The following is a 12,431-nucleotide window of genomic DNA, read 5'->3' as shown; positions in this document are numbered from 1 at the left end:
AGAGGGGGTGAAGGAAGTGGACCTACAGGAACACCTTTTAAAGGGTCATCCTCGTCTAAAAAATCAAAAGAGCCGCATTGGGCCAAATCAGGAATCTCCAAGTGATTTAAGTTAAGAGTGGATTCTTGATCGCCCTCCTCTAAAGGTCTCTTACCAGGGTCGCGAACAGATACAATGCGCAAGGAAGAGGAGCTCAATTGTTCCATAATGCAAGATGATTGAACAACAAGGAACAAGATAAGAAATAACACAAAAGAGCAGCACAAGGATCGAAGTACAGAAAGTAGTGCAAATAAAAGTAAAGGAAGAAACTTACACGGTATACCAAGAACCAAATAAGTTGAAGTAGCCAACTCCGGGAACCGCTGCGGTTTTATCAAAAGGGAGAGTAGCCGAACAACCACCTCCAATCAATGCTGACCAAAAATGAAAAAAGAAAGACAAACAACAAAAAACAAATACTTATACATTCAAAAAAAATTAAAAAATTCTTATATATAATAAATGCGTGCCATACACATAAATAAATGAGGCAAATTTATTTCATCTTTTTTTGATCTTGCAATTATATTTTCCTTATTTTTATCATTTTTTATACACCTATTCTCATCCTTGCTCTAGTTTTGTTCAGGTGCCCGCATTATCCCTAACAACCAAAGTGCAAAAATTCAAAACAACAACACGACAAATTTAAAGATTTTGCTCGAACTAGGACGGGGACAAATGTTGAACCATGGACTGAAAGAAAACAAAGCTCGAAGGAGTCACAATTAGGATAATTATGGAATATAATGTAAAGCCCACGAAGGCCCATTTGTAAGAGATAGCCCATTTGGAACTTAGTATAAATATAAGACAACAACCTCAGTTTAAGAGGTTGGCTAATTGGGTAAAGAAATCATCTCCTTAAACATTAGTTTTAGTTGTTGTTATTATTATTAAGGCATATCAGAAATAGTACCATAATTCTAGTTCAAATGCTAGTATCATATCAAACAACTGTTACTCGGAAACAAATTACGACTGCAGACCATTTTCTCCCCTTTGTATGCCTCTCCTTCCAATATAAGGTTGGTAAGATTGGAAAAATTTCCCAAAGTGGGCATCGGATCTTTCTCAAACCTAGAACCTTGCAGTGTTAAGTACGTGAGTGAATCTGGTAAATTTTTAAATTCGGATGGATCGTGTATTGTACATTTCAACAAGACATAGTTGAGACGTTTGCAAAATGAGAGAGGTTTAAGTGTTGGAACAGGATTATAACAGTAACATTTGAGGCAGAATGACTGAAGAGCTGTTAAATTAGGCACTGAGTCCATAGGGTACTCACCGCCACCTGCTTCGTCTATTATAGACAGTGTATGGAGGAGGTTGGTCAAATTCACGGTATCGACCTGTATCCAATTCGTATACCACTACCACATCTCTAACGTCTAGAGCTTTGTTTGGTGCTTACCTCTGTTCAACCTCCCTGCATCTAATCCAGGGTTACACTCTATACAACTTAAATGTCTCAACTCGCATATCTCTTTCGCAACTTCCTACTTGGAATGTCCATTACCATATAAAGTTTGTAACTTGTTCTTGACGATTACCCATTAAGCCTAACAACTTCAGCATAACTAAATAGCCAATTTCTTGTGGTATCTCATCTGATTCTAAGGGTGTGAAATCAACTCCTTTGAGATACTTAAATCTGGTCAACGTCAACTTGATTACCTCTATTTTGACATGTGGATTAGTTCCATCAAGTAGTGCTAAGGAAGGTAACTTTGAATCGTCAGATTTAGGCTCAAGTAATAAGTAGTCACCGATTCCTTTGTGAATGGCATGTCGTGGTATCTCGTGCAACGAAATGGGATTTGGAATTTGTTTACTTGAGTCAAAAATGTCCAATAACTTGTGTTCTCTTGCCTTTTGTATGGCAAAATCACGTACAAGATCGTGCATCCTGCACATATGAAGTTGTCCATTGAATCGAAGTTCTGCTATCTGAATCATATTTCGATTAACTAGCTCATTCAAATAATCCTTAGCCATATCTTCCATGAATAATCTATTTCCTTCATCAGCTTCATATATGAACTCCTCTGCAATCAATAACTTCATCAACTCGTTAACTTCAAACCTTTGATCTTCTAGAAACCTTGCAAAATATAGAAAATATCTTTTCATCTGGAAAGACAAGTCATCATAGCTCAAGCTTAATATTTCTTGAATTTCCACAGAGTCATCCTTCAACCGTCTCCACATATGTGTTGAGAATACAAAAATAGAAAGACACAGACTTGAGTTTAAGACTCGGTTTTTGTATTAAGCTTCTGAAAAATTGACACTGCATACATTATCCTCTAAAAGGAATGCAAAATACTAATATAAAAGCTGAACAATGTAACTAACTGAGATGATAACTACCAGCTAAATCTCCTATTATTTCTCTACTGGACTCCTACTTCTACTCCACTACTGAAAGACCAGATTAGCTGCTATAGACACGATGCAAATAGCTGACTTTATTCAAACAAAACACATGACCGTTTAGATTAAATTCCAACATACTCCCCCTTAATCTAAACTAGTCTGCAGGATTTATGACACCCAACAAATCTCTCATCTTTTCGAACTTAGCTGTGTGAAGCGCCTTAGTTAACACATCGGCTCTCTGCTCCTCAGTTCTTACATGCTTAATGACGATTGCTCCCTACTCTACACACTCTCGTATAAAGTGATAGCGAACATCAATATGTTTACTACGACCATGAAACACAGGATTTTTAGTGAGATCAATCGCTGATTTATTGTCGATGTAAAGAATCACAGGGCCCGCCTTTACTTCAGAAATTTGACTCAAAACCTTATGCAGCCATATACCTTGACAAGCAGCCGAAGTAGCAGCCATAAATTCAGCCTCACACGAGCTTAGTGCAACACATCTTTGCTTTTGTGAAACCCAAGTAATCAGACTTTCGTTTAAATAGAAAGCCATACCACCTGTACTCTTTCGATCATCCACATTTCCAACAAGATCACTATCAGTAAAACCAGTTAGTAGGTAGTCTCCTCGAGTTTTAGTGTACACCAAACCATAATTTAACATTCCCTGCATATATCGTAGTATCCTCTTAACTGCACTGAGATGCAATGTCGTGGGCCTTTCCATGAAGCGACTAACGACTCCTACTGAAAATGCTAAGTCAGGCCTGGTGTGAATGAGGTATCTCAAACCTCCTACCATGCTTTTAAACTGAGTAGGATCTACAGCCTTACCATTTTCGTCCTTGTGTAACTGCACTTTAGATTCCATGGGGTACTTGACAGGATTACAACCAAATAAACCCGCCTTCTCAAGCACCCTTTTAGCATAAGCTGTCTGTTTTAGTTCAATTCGACCATGTATTTGTTTAACTTCAATTCCGATGTAATAAGCCAATTTTCCCAGATTGCTCATCTCAAATTCATTGTTCATCTGCTGCTTAAACTTGGAGATGTTTGCAACACTTGTACCTGTCACCAACAGGTCATCAACATATACGCCAACGATCAAAGTCTCGTTCCCCTCATGTTTGATATAGACAGCATGCTCAAAGGGCACTTCGTGAATCCTAGTTCCGTAAGGCATTTATTGAGTCGAGCATACTGTTTCAAGCCATAAAGGGCCTTTATCAGTTTATACACCTTTCGTTCCTCACCTTCCTTTTCAAAACCTCTTGGCTGATTTACAAATACTTCCTCCAATAGAACCCCGTTTAGAAATGCTGATTTTATGTCGAGATGATGGACTTCCCACTCATTATGTGCAGCAAGAGTAAGGAGTAATCGTACAGTTTCCATTCTGGCTACCGGAGCAAACACTTCCTCGTAATCAACTCCATGCTTCTGAACGTAACCCTTCGCGACGAGCTTGGCCTTATGTTTAATAATCTTTCCATCAGTGTCCTTTTTCACTTTGAAAACCCATTTCAAATCGATTGGCTTATGTCCCGCGGGCAATTCCATTAATTCCCATGTTTTGTTACTTTCTATAGCCTCGATTTCCTTCTCCATTGCCACTCTCCAGGCCTTCTCCTTTGCTGCTTGTTCATAGCTGTAATAACCCCAATTTTTGGAAATTTTTGAAACCCTTATGAATAGTGATTTTGCAGATTATGCTGAATGAGAAAACTTTTCATGCCACACTATGTAGGGGTTCTGTTATTAATCTTCTGGGATATTATTAGTACTCTGTGTGGTATATAAGTGTATGTAAAGATCGTCAGAATCCAATTCTGAACACTTTGATTTTTCCCGGAAATCCACTAGATACGGAAAGAATTGAGTATAAGGTAACAGGATAAAAAGGATTTAAATTAAAGGATTATAAGAGAGGATCATAAAAGGAATATAATATATTGAGAAAGGTTAAGGAAAGGATTTAAATTAAAGGATTATAAGAGAGGATCATAAAAGGAATATAATGTATTGAGAAAGGTTAAGGAAACCCAAGTAATAAGATCCCGGGTATGATCCCTCAAACGATAAACGAAAACGAAAGTTAAGCGAACCGTATAACAGATCAGCGGTCATTAGGCAAACAATTAGGAAGTTAATCAAGGAGGTTAGGGATGCTGAGGTCATCCAACCAATAAGGAGAGGACAAGTAAGGGATGATGACACAATAAGGTGATGTAACCATGATATAGGAGGGAAGGAGGTGTGGATGAATGATAACCACACAAAGTTCAAGGTTATTAAGGTAATTAACCAAAATCTAAACAAAAACAACCAACCAAAAAACAAATCAAAGCAAAAAAACACAAAAATCTCTCTTTCTCCAAGCTTGCTCTCGGCTTTTCTTCTTTTTCAAAGAAGAAATTTTCAAAAATCAAGTTCCAAGCATTGTTAAATCACAAGGTTCCTTGTACATAGATATGGATGTCCTATAAGTTTAAGCTTCTAATTCCTTCACAATCTCTTCCAATAAATCAAGGAAGAAGATGGTGAATAGTAACCTTCAAGAAATAACTTTGGTTTTCTTGATTTTTTATGAAAGTTCAAGGTAGCTTAAGCATAGATCAAGGCTTCCATGGGCATTCCAAGGATCTTTCATTGATTAAAAGCTCCAAGGAAGGTATAAACTCCAAACCCTAGCTTTAGTTTTGAGTAATTAGGAATGAATATGATTGATATAGTATATATGAAGCATGATGCTTGTTTTTTTAAAGTTTGGTTGAGTTTGTAGAGATTAGTTGGTTTTGTGGTATTTTTGGAGTTGTAAATCTTGTTAATTAGTTAAAGAACTTAAGTAAAGCTTTTAGTTCATGTGGGGAATAAATATAAATTGTTAATATTGAGTTGTTGGGGCTGTTATGATGTAGTATGGATGGAGTTTTGATTTGGTTGTGATTGTGGATTGATTGGTGGTTGAATTGGAATGGTATAAAATTGGGAAATCGCGTAAACATAGCCGTCGTAATGTCTGATTTACTTTAGACTGCTTTTATTCATAACATTAGGACCCGAGAACTCCCTGCTAGGTTTTTACCATTGCCATGTTTAGATAGTTCATGTTACGAGCTTCGTTTTGATATGTGGTTCGTTTGATTCCGATGAACGGTTTACGAGAAACGGCTGTTTTAAGTAATGACGTTTCGCGAACGAAACATTACCCCTCGCCTTACTTTGAAACATAGGTTAAAGACCTTAAAGGACTAATCGAAGTATGAAACATTTATGTAAGGTGTAATAGGCAGTTGGTAAGACACTTGCGAAAGAATCGCCTTAAAACTCGTAATGGTTAATTTATTAAAAATGGGGGAGCCGAGGGTACTCGAGCGACTTAAGTAAATCGTTAAGCGCGAAAGCGAACGTTAGGACTCTAAATGGTTAAAATCTAGTTTCTTAAGCAACCGGGGTTTAATTCCGACTTATGTTGTTATTCATAGGTTATCGGACCCATTCTAAGCTTAAGTCTATCCGGGAGCACTCAGGCAAGTTTTCTATCCGTTATACTGTTGTTGTGATGTATACACTTGTATATGCATTACCTTGTGATAGATGCATGATGGTTAAATTAGCAAATTCTTGCGATATATTGTAGCATGTGATATGGTACATATGCATGCCTGTTTCATATTCTTGCCATATATATCTGTTGGTTCAGTTGATAATACCTATGCTAGAGAATAGCGGTAATTTGCATATACCCTTAGTATAGGGACCCAAAGGTGAAAATATTTTCTAAAACCGGGAGTCGAGGATTTCGAGTAGATTTTATATATATATATATATATATATATGTATGGTTATAGTTTTCAAAACTATTAATCGAATAAGGTTTATTCGATAACTTTATATTATTTATTGAATATTACTTGAATATTCATTCGAGGACTTATGACTCCTTTATATTATTTATTGAATATTATTTGAATATTTATTCGAGGACTTATGACTCCTTTATATTATTTATTGAATATTATTTGAATATTCATTCGAGGGCTTATGACTCAGTTCATATTATTTGATGAATATTATTTAAATATTCATTTGAGGATGTATGACTCCGTTATTTTATTTAATGAATATTATTTATAATATTCATTCGAGGTATTATGACTCCGGTTATTATTTAATAATATTATTTATTTTATTAAAGAATAATGTGTCTATAATCAAACTTACTTTTGATTATTCAAATAAAGATATTACTTTCGTATAAGTATATCTTTGGTTATTTAAGAGTCATTTCAAGTATAAGTTTTACAACATCTCTACTTCAATTATTTTTATAAAGATTATTCTTTATGGGAATATTATTTAAATAATAATATTCAGATATTTTTATATATTGGGACTGATTTATTTTATTAAATTAGCATCACTCCAAACATTCTTAAAAATGTTTTCGAGTCTTCAAAATGATTTTTAAAAGTTAGAGCGGATCCCAAAACTCATTTTTATATTTAAGATCCTCCTTTCGAAGGGGATTTAAATACTCGCTCAAAACCTGAGGGATCCGGCTCTGTGGTGTATTTTATATTCGCAACAAGGTTGCTATTCTGATAAAAGAGTTTTTGATTACTTACCCAACACTCGGGAAGTAAAATTCTTGGAACAAGTTAATCCATTAACAGGCATCGCCTGGAAAATATTGGTGAGTTTTCCTTTCCAACTAGATACGACTTCTTGGTGGAGCCGTACCAACAAGTTTCTACTTGGGGAAAGGGGGGACGAGCTTTACGTTTCAGAGTCATGGATTTCATCTGAACTAGGAGTGGCGTAAGTGGTCGAGTAGCGCCGGCCCAGCCTTATTATATTGGCCCAAATGGCTCGGAAGTTCCGCTAAGGCGGTCCATTCCTTAGGAGTTCAGTGTTCGGTTGACAAGTAAATCCGACAGGTTCTCCTCTACATGTAGAAAATGATGGGGTTGTACTACTACGACTGATCATCGTAAGTGGTCTTCCTGGCGCGGCAAACTCCCGTAATGAGTTCATCATCCAATTGGATATTTCTGCAACACTACCCAGAGCACTTCGATAGAAAGGCTACGATTGGGCGATTGTTGAGTGTTGGCAGGGTCGAGTTTTCAAAATGATGTTTGCATCAAATGAAGTATCTCGTAACTTCATTTTATTTTGATGATATTATAAAGATTGATTCTATACAAGTTTTGTCTTGTAGCTTAATCTATGGGATGAACTAATTATAACTTGAACGGTGGCAGTTCAAGTAGTATTCGGAAAAGATATAAGTATATTGGAGTATCTTGTAACTTCATCTTTTAAACTTATATCTAGTAAATGATTATCTTATGCATGTCAAAGATTTTCAGAAAAACGTTGAGACAAGGTTAGATATATGAGACCACCTTGCAACGATATTTTTATACAGTTATAAACTGGAACTCTGTGTATATTATACATGTCAGAGGATTTCAAAGATTATGAAAAGTATATATGTATGTATACTGAATATTTTGCGACTTCATCGTATTAAGATATCAAACTTGGTTCATTTCTTTTGACCAAGACTTTCATGAGTACTATGAGAAGGCTCATATATTGTTAATCATTATACATATTATTTTGGTGGGCTTGCTGCTCACCCTTGCTTTCTTCTTTCATCACACAACAACAGATAGAAAAGATGAACAGGACCAAGCTCCCAATTCGCGAGCGGATAGGAAACGTTTCGCAGTTTCCTATAGGCATTGATGTCGCTGTAGCTGAGGTAGGAACTACCAATAGGCTAGGCTTCAACTTTTGATGTACCAGATTTATGTATATATATGAATTGTAATAATGGCAAAGAAATGTAAATTTATTCAGAAACCCTTTTAAGGTGTATTGGCATATATTGGTGGAATAAAACGACTTGTGATTATTTTTGGATATTCATCTCTGAGACTATAACTTATGGTGTGTGTGTTTATTGTGGGGTCACAGTACAGAGTAGTTGATTATTTATTAAGATTGGGTGTTATTAAGGGAAATGGAACTCGTGACAACCCGGATCCCCGACCCCGGATTTGGGGGTGTTACAGAAATGGTATCAGAGCTAAGCGTTATAAACCTCAGAGATGATGTTACATTAAGATAATAACTAAGATAATAAGAACTCTTGCCAAGTTCATAGTCGGGCTACCTAACGTAGTACTGACAGTTAAAACCCTTATGGGAACCCTTATAAATATCGTGATAGAAGCGTAGTTCGTTATCATATATGGTAGCGGGACACCGAACCCTGAGGTTTAGGAGTAACAACGCGATGATGTTTTATTACTAATTGGAGATCGGATTGTGGATCCGATAGAGCATCCTAACGCAGGACCGGATGATGTTGATATTGAGGATGTAATGGTTGAGGATGTTGTCCTAGAAGGGATTGTTGCTGAGGAGGATCCCGTGAAGAATCCTGACAAGAATGAATAAAGGACCACTGAGGAATTGATGACCATGGTTAGGGCAACTCCCAGAGGTAGGATTGGCCGGTCACTACCAGAGGTTCGTTCAAGTTTGTAAAGATAGTAGCCCCTTTAACGCGGCTTACTCGTAAGACTGAGAAGTTCGAATGGACAGAGAAATGCGAGAACAACTTTTAAGAACCGAAGCAAAGGTTGGTGACGTTCCCTATGTTGGCATTGCCGGATGGAAAATGAGATTTTGTGAAGTATAGTGACGCTTCGCATAAGGAATTAGGGTGCTTCTTATACAATACAGCAAGGTAATCGCGTACGCGTCAAGACAATTAAGGGAATATAAAATTCGATATCCCCACCCATGAGCTTGGGCTCGTGGTAATAGTTTTGCCCTAAAGATTGGAGGCACTACTTGTATGGAGAAAAGTGCAAGATTTACACAAGCCATAAGTGCTCTAGTACATTTTCACGCAGAAAGAGCTCAACATGCGCCAAATGAGGTGGTTAGAGCTAATCAAGAATTATGATTGGGAGATTCTTTATCATTCAGGGAAAGCCAATGTGGTGGCTGATGCCCTTAGTAAAAAGGAGAGACTCAAGATAATAATGTCTTTGGGAGAGTTTATAAGAGATTTTGAGAAAATGGAAATAGAAGTGAAGGTAACCGGAGCCGGTACCGAAAAGCTGTTTGAGATTGCAATACAGACCGAATTTTTGGAAAAGAACATATTGTGCCAGAAAAAGTGATGAATGAAGGCAGAGAGTCAATGACTAGAGAAGAGATCCATACCGAGAAAGATGATAAGGGGATAGTGAGGTGTTCCTACAAAAATTGGGTTCCAAAAGTTCAAGAGCTTAAGGATGAGAACTTAGATGAGAGCCATAGTTTGAGGAATAAGATTTAGGGCAAACCCTGAATGTGATAGTCAGGGAGGTTGCCATCAAGAAAGAAAGAACCCATAACATAATAGTGGAAAACAAGGTTTTTAATGTATAAGATAACCCCGATTATGGGAGAAGGTTGAAACATTTCATACTAAGGAAACAGAAAGTCGAGTAAGGAAAGGAGACCCGAGACGGTACTCCAATACGACAATTTATGGACCTGTCTAGACATAACTTAGACTATTATCCCCAACCACCACCTTGAGAAAACAATGCGGTAGGAAATTCTTTCAGGACCTTTAAGTCTCTAAGCTCTCAGAGTTCCAAGGAACAGGTTGACCTAGTCGAGGCAAGAGCCTGGCTAAAGGAAATAGAGGAATTATTTGAGATTCTGAATGATTGACGAATCACAAAAGAGTGTTTTTGTCACTTACCCTCCTAAGAGAGAGACCACCCACTGGTGAAAGACCAAGGAAGGCACGGGGCAAGAGATTATAATAAACTGATTTAAGTTCAGTCAATTGTTTTTAGGAAAGTACTTCCCAAGGTTATGGAGATAGTGTAAAAGCTTTAGAGACAGAACAAAGGCAGAAGAGTATGATGAATTATGAATCTAAGTGGTAAAAGTTGTCAAGATTCGTTCTGAGGACATGAATCCAGAATGACGGGATGTTTGAAATCGATGCTTATGTTGGGTTGGTTCATGAAATAATGATAAGAGAAAGGAAAATAAAAAGAAACTGAAGTGGAAAGGAATATAAAGGCAAGAGAGTTTGAGGAATGATAAGGGAGTTGGGTATGAGGAAACCCTAAAGACTCGTAGTAATAGAAATAGAAAAGTATGTAATCGTCAGGATGAGGGTGATTCACCATGAGTTAAATTGATGGTTGAAGGTATAAGAGATACATATAATTCATCCAAGGATTCGAGGAAACCTTGAGATAATTCGAAGGATAAATAATGAGACGCGGATAGACTGAGGAGACAAGGAAGTAAGAAATTAGGAAAAATTGGATGAAGGAAGTGACCTTCAAGAATGTGAAGTGTAAGACCGGTGGCTTGATACCCAGAAAGGGAGACGCCATGTATAAAAGATATCCCAACATTGAGGTGACTGTTGAGATAAACAACAAAAGTAAATAAGGAATTATTAAGAAGAGGTTCACGTTGAACACGACCAATATCTTCCAGAACATCCTTGTTATTGTTACCAAATTAGGCAAGAAAAGCGGATAACCGTTGTTATCTTTTGGAGGCCATATTGATTGACCTCATTTTGAATACAGATGTTATTGTGAAACTAGGCATATACTATCGAGGTGGGAATGACTGAATAAGACACCCTTATCAGGGATATATGACTTGATTTATCCATGGAAGGATGCATGTACCTTTTTAAAGGTGGAATTAAGGATAGAACATCGGTAACTTAAAACGAATCCTAGGGGAATGCATAAAGGCTGGCATTTCACCCTTAATAGGGACATCTTGAGTTTTGACAGTATGAATTGGAAAGGATTAAGGTAATAACAACCTTTAAGAATCAGTGGAGAATTTTTTTTTTCAGAAGTATATAGACAATGATTCTGGTATTAATAAATGGTATCTTGATATGCCCTGTATCTAGGGAATACATGAGGAACGATTCAAGGATAACCTTAGAGGTTTTACAAGGAGAAAGGTAATATTCAAAATTCTCAAGAATAGAAATGTTGATAAAGGAAATATGACGTAATTATAATGATGCCAAGTGGGGCACGTGTTAAACCACGAGAAGGTATGGATCGAACCAGTAATGGTCGAAATTGTTCAGGGCAATTAGGACTTAAGATAAAAGATGTTCTAATTATGATTGAGAGTCAGTCATGACAGTGATTAACCTCTAAAGACTGAGGCAATAACTTATTTAAAAATGGTGATTTTTTTTTACTCATCAGATTTTAAGGAAAACATCTTCACATAAGCTGTGATTGAAATAAGGTAGAAAATTTATTTGGAGGTGGTTAAAATGACATTGACTGTAAGGAAATTTTACTATCAGGAAAGGCCAAAGAGGTGGCCGACACTTTAAAGGTAAGAGGATAAGTATAGGCGCTTATGCCAAAGGAATACAGTGATGATAGTTAAAGCTATGCAGATTGTATTATGGTTTGGAAGATTGACATTCCTTCTGATGACTGTGCAATACCCAACCGTAATAGTAGTTGGTAAAGGTTTAATTCGTGTAATCGCCATGAGCGAGCTATCTATCTCAGAAGGTACTATCTTGAGAATAATCCAGGACCATATTTCAATAAAAGGACTAAACGAACCTTGAGTTAAGTCTTCTATTTAAGGCATACAATTAAGAATGGTATTCACCTGCTATCGTTGCTTTGACTGAAACTCTTCTGCAATTTTATCTGCTTCATGTCATGTATGTATGTCAGGATCAGGAGTGTTCTTCATGAATCAGGAATGGTGATTATGTTACCTCCTTAGAAGGATTTGATTCGACATGTATGGACTCCGTATGGTTAGATATTAAGATTTCATGGAACGTGAATGATGATAGTAGGTCAGTAGTGGACCATAGTAATGCAGCAATGATTCTACGAGTAATGAGCTGATTACAACCGTGAGAGTTGTATTGGAATGGATGTTGAGAT

The 12,431-nt window shown here is 36.8% G+C and overlaps 1 protein-coding gene across 1 annotated transcript; it reads right to left on the bottom strand.

Annotated features, from left to right (window-relative positions):
- Positions 1 to 312: 312 nt before the first annotated feature.
- LOC141714847 (putative disease resistance RPP13-like protein 2) lies at positions 313 to 2,253 on the bottom strand. Its single transcript, XM_074518342.1, has 3 exons — positions 1,720 to 2,253; positions 1,007 to 1,394; positions 313 to 416 (listed from the first exon to the last, which is right to left on the bottom strand). Exons 1-3 carry the CDS (start codon positions 2,251 to 2,253, stop codon positions 313 to 315), a joined length of 1,026 nt encoding a protein of 341 aa, XP_074374443.1.
- Between the last annotated feature and the right edge of the window lie 10,178 nt (positions 2,254 to 12,431).

This window comes from Apium graveolens, chromosome 3 (genome assembly GCF_009905375.1).
Source record: "Apium graveolens cultivar Ventura chromosome 3, ASM990537v1, whole genome shotgun sequence".
NCBI classification, from domain to species: Eukaryota; Viridiplantae; Streptophyta; class Magnoliopsida; order Apiales; family Apiaceae; genus Apium; species Apium graveolens.
This window is presented reverse-complemented; position numbering and strand designations above follow the sequence as displayed.

Bases quoted from the DNA above. Each gene is read 5' to 3' on its own strand.
- LOC141714847 (XM_074518342.1), bottom strand. From the start codon at position 2,253: ATGTGGAGACGGTTGAAGGATGACTCTGTGGAAATTCAAGAAATATTA. The intron at 1,395-1,719 runs GTAATCAAGTTG...AATTGGATACAG, and splicing joins ATCCACATGTCAAAATAGAG to GTCGATACCGTGAATTTGAC. The intron at 417-1,006 runs GTAACAGTTGTT...ATTTTTGGTCAG, and splicing joins CAGTCGTAATTTGTTTCCGA to CATTGATTGGAGGTGGTTGT.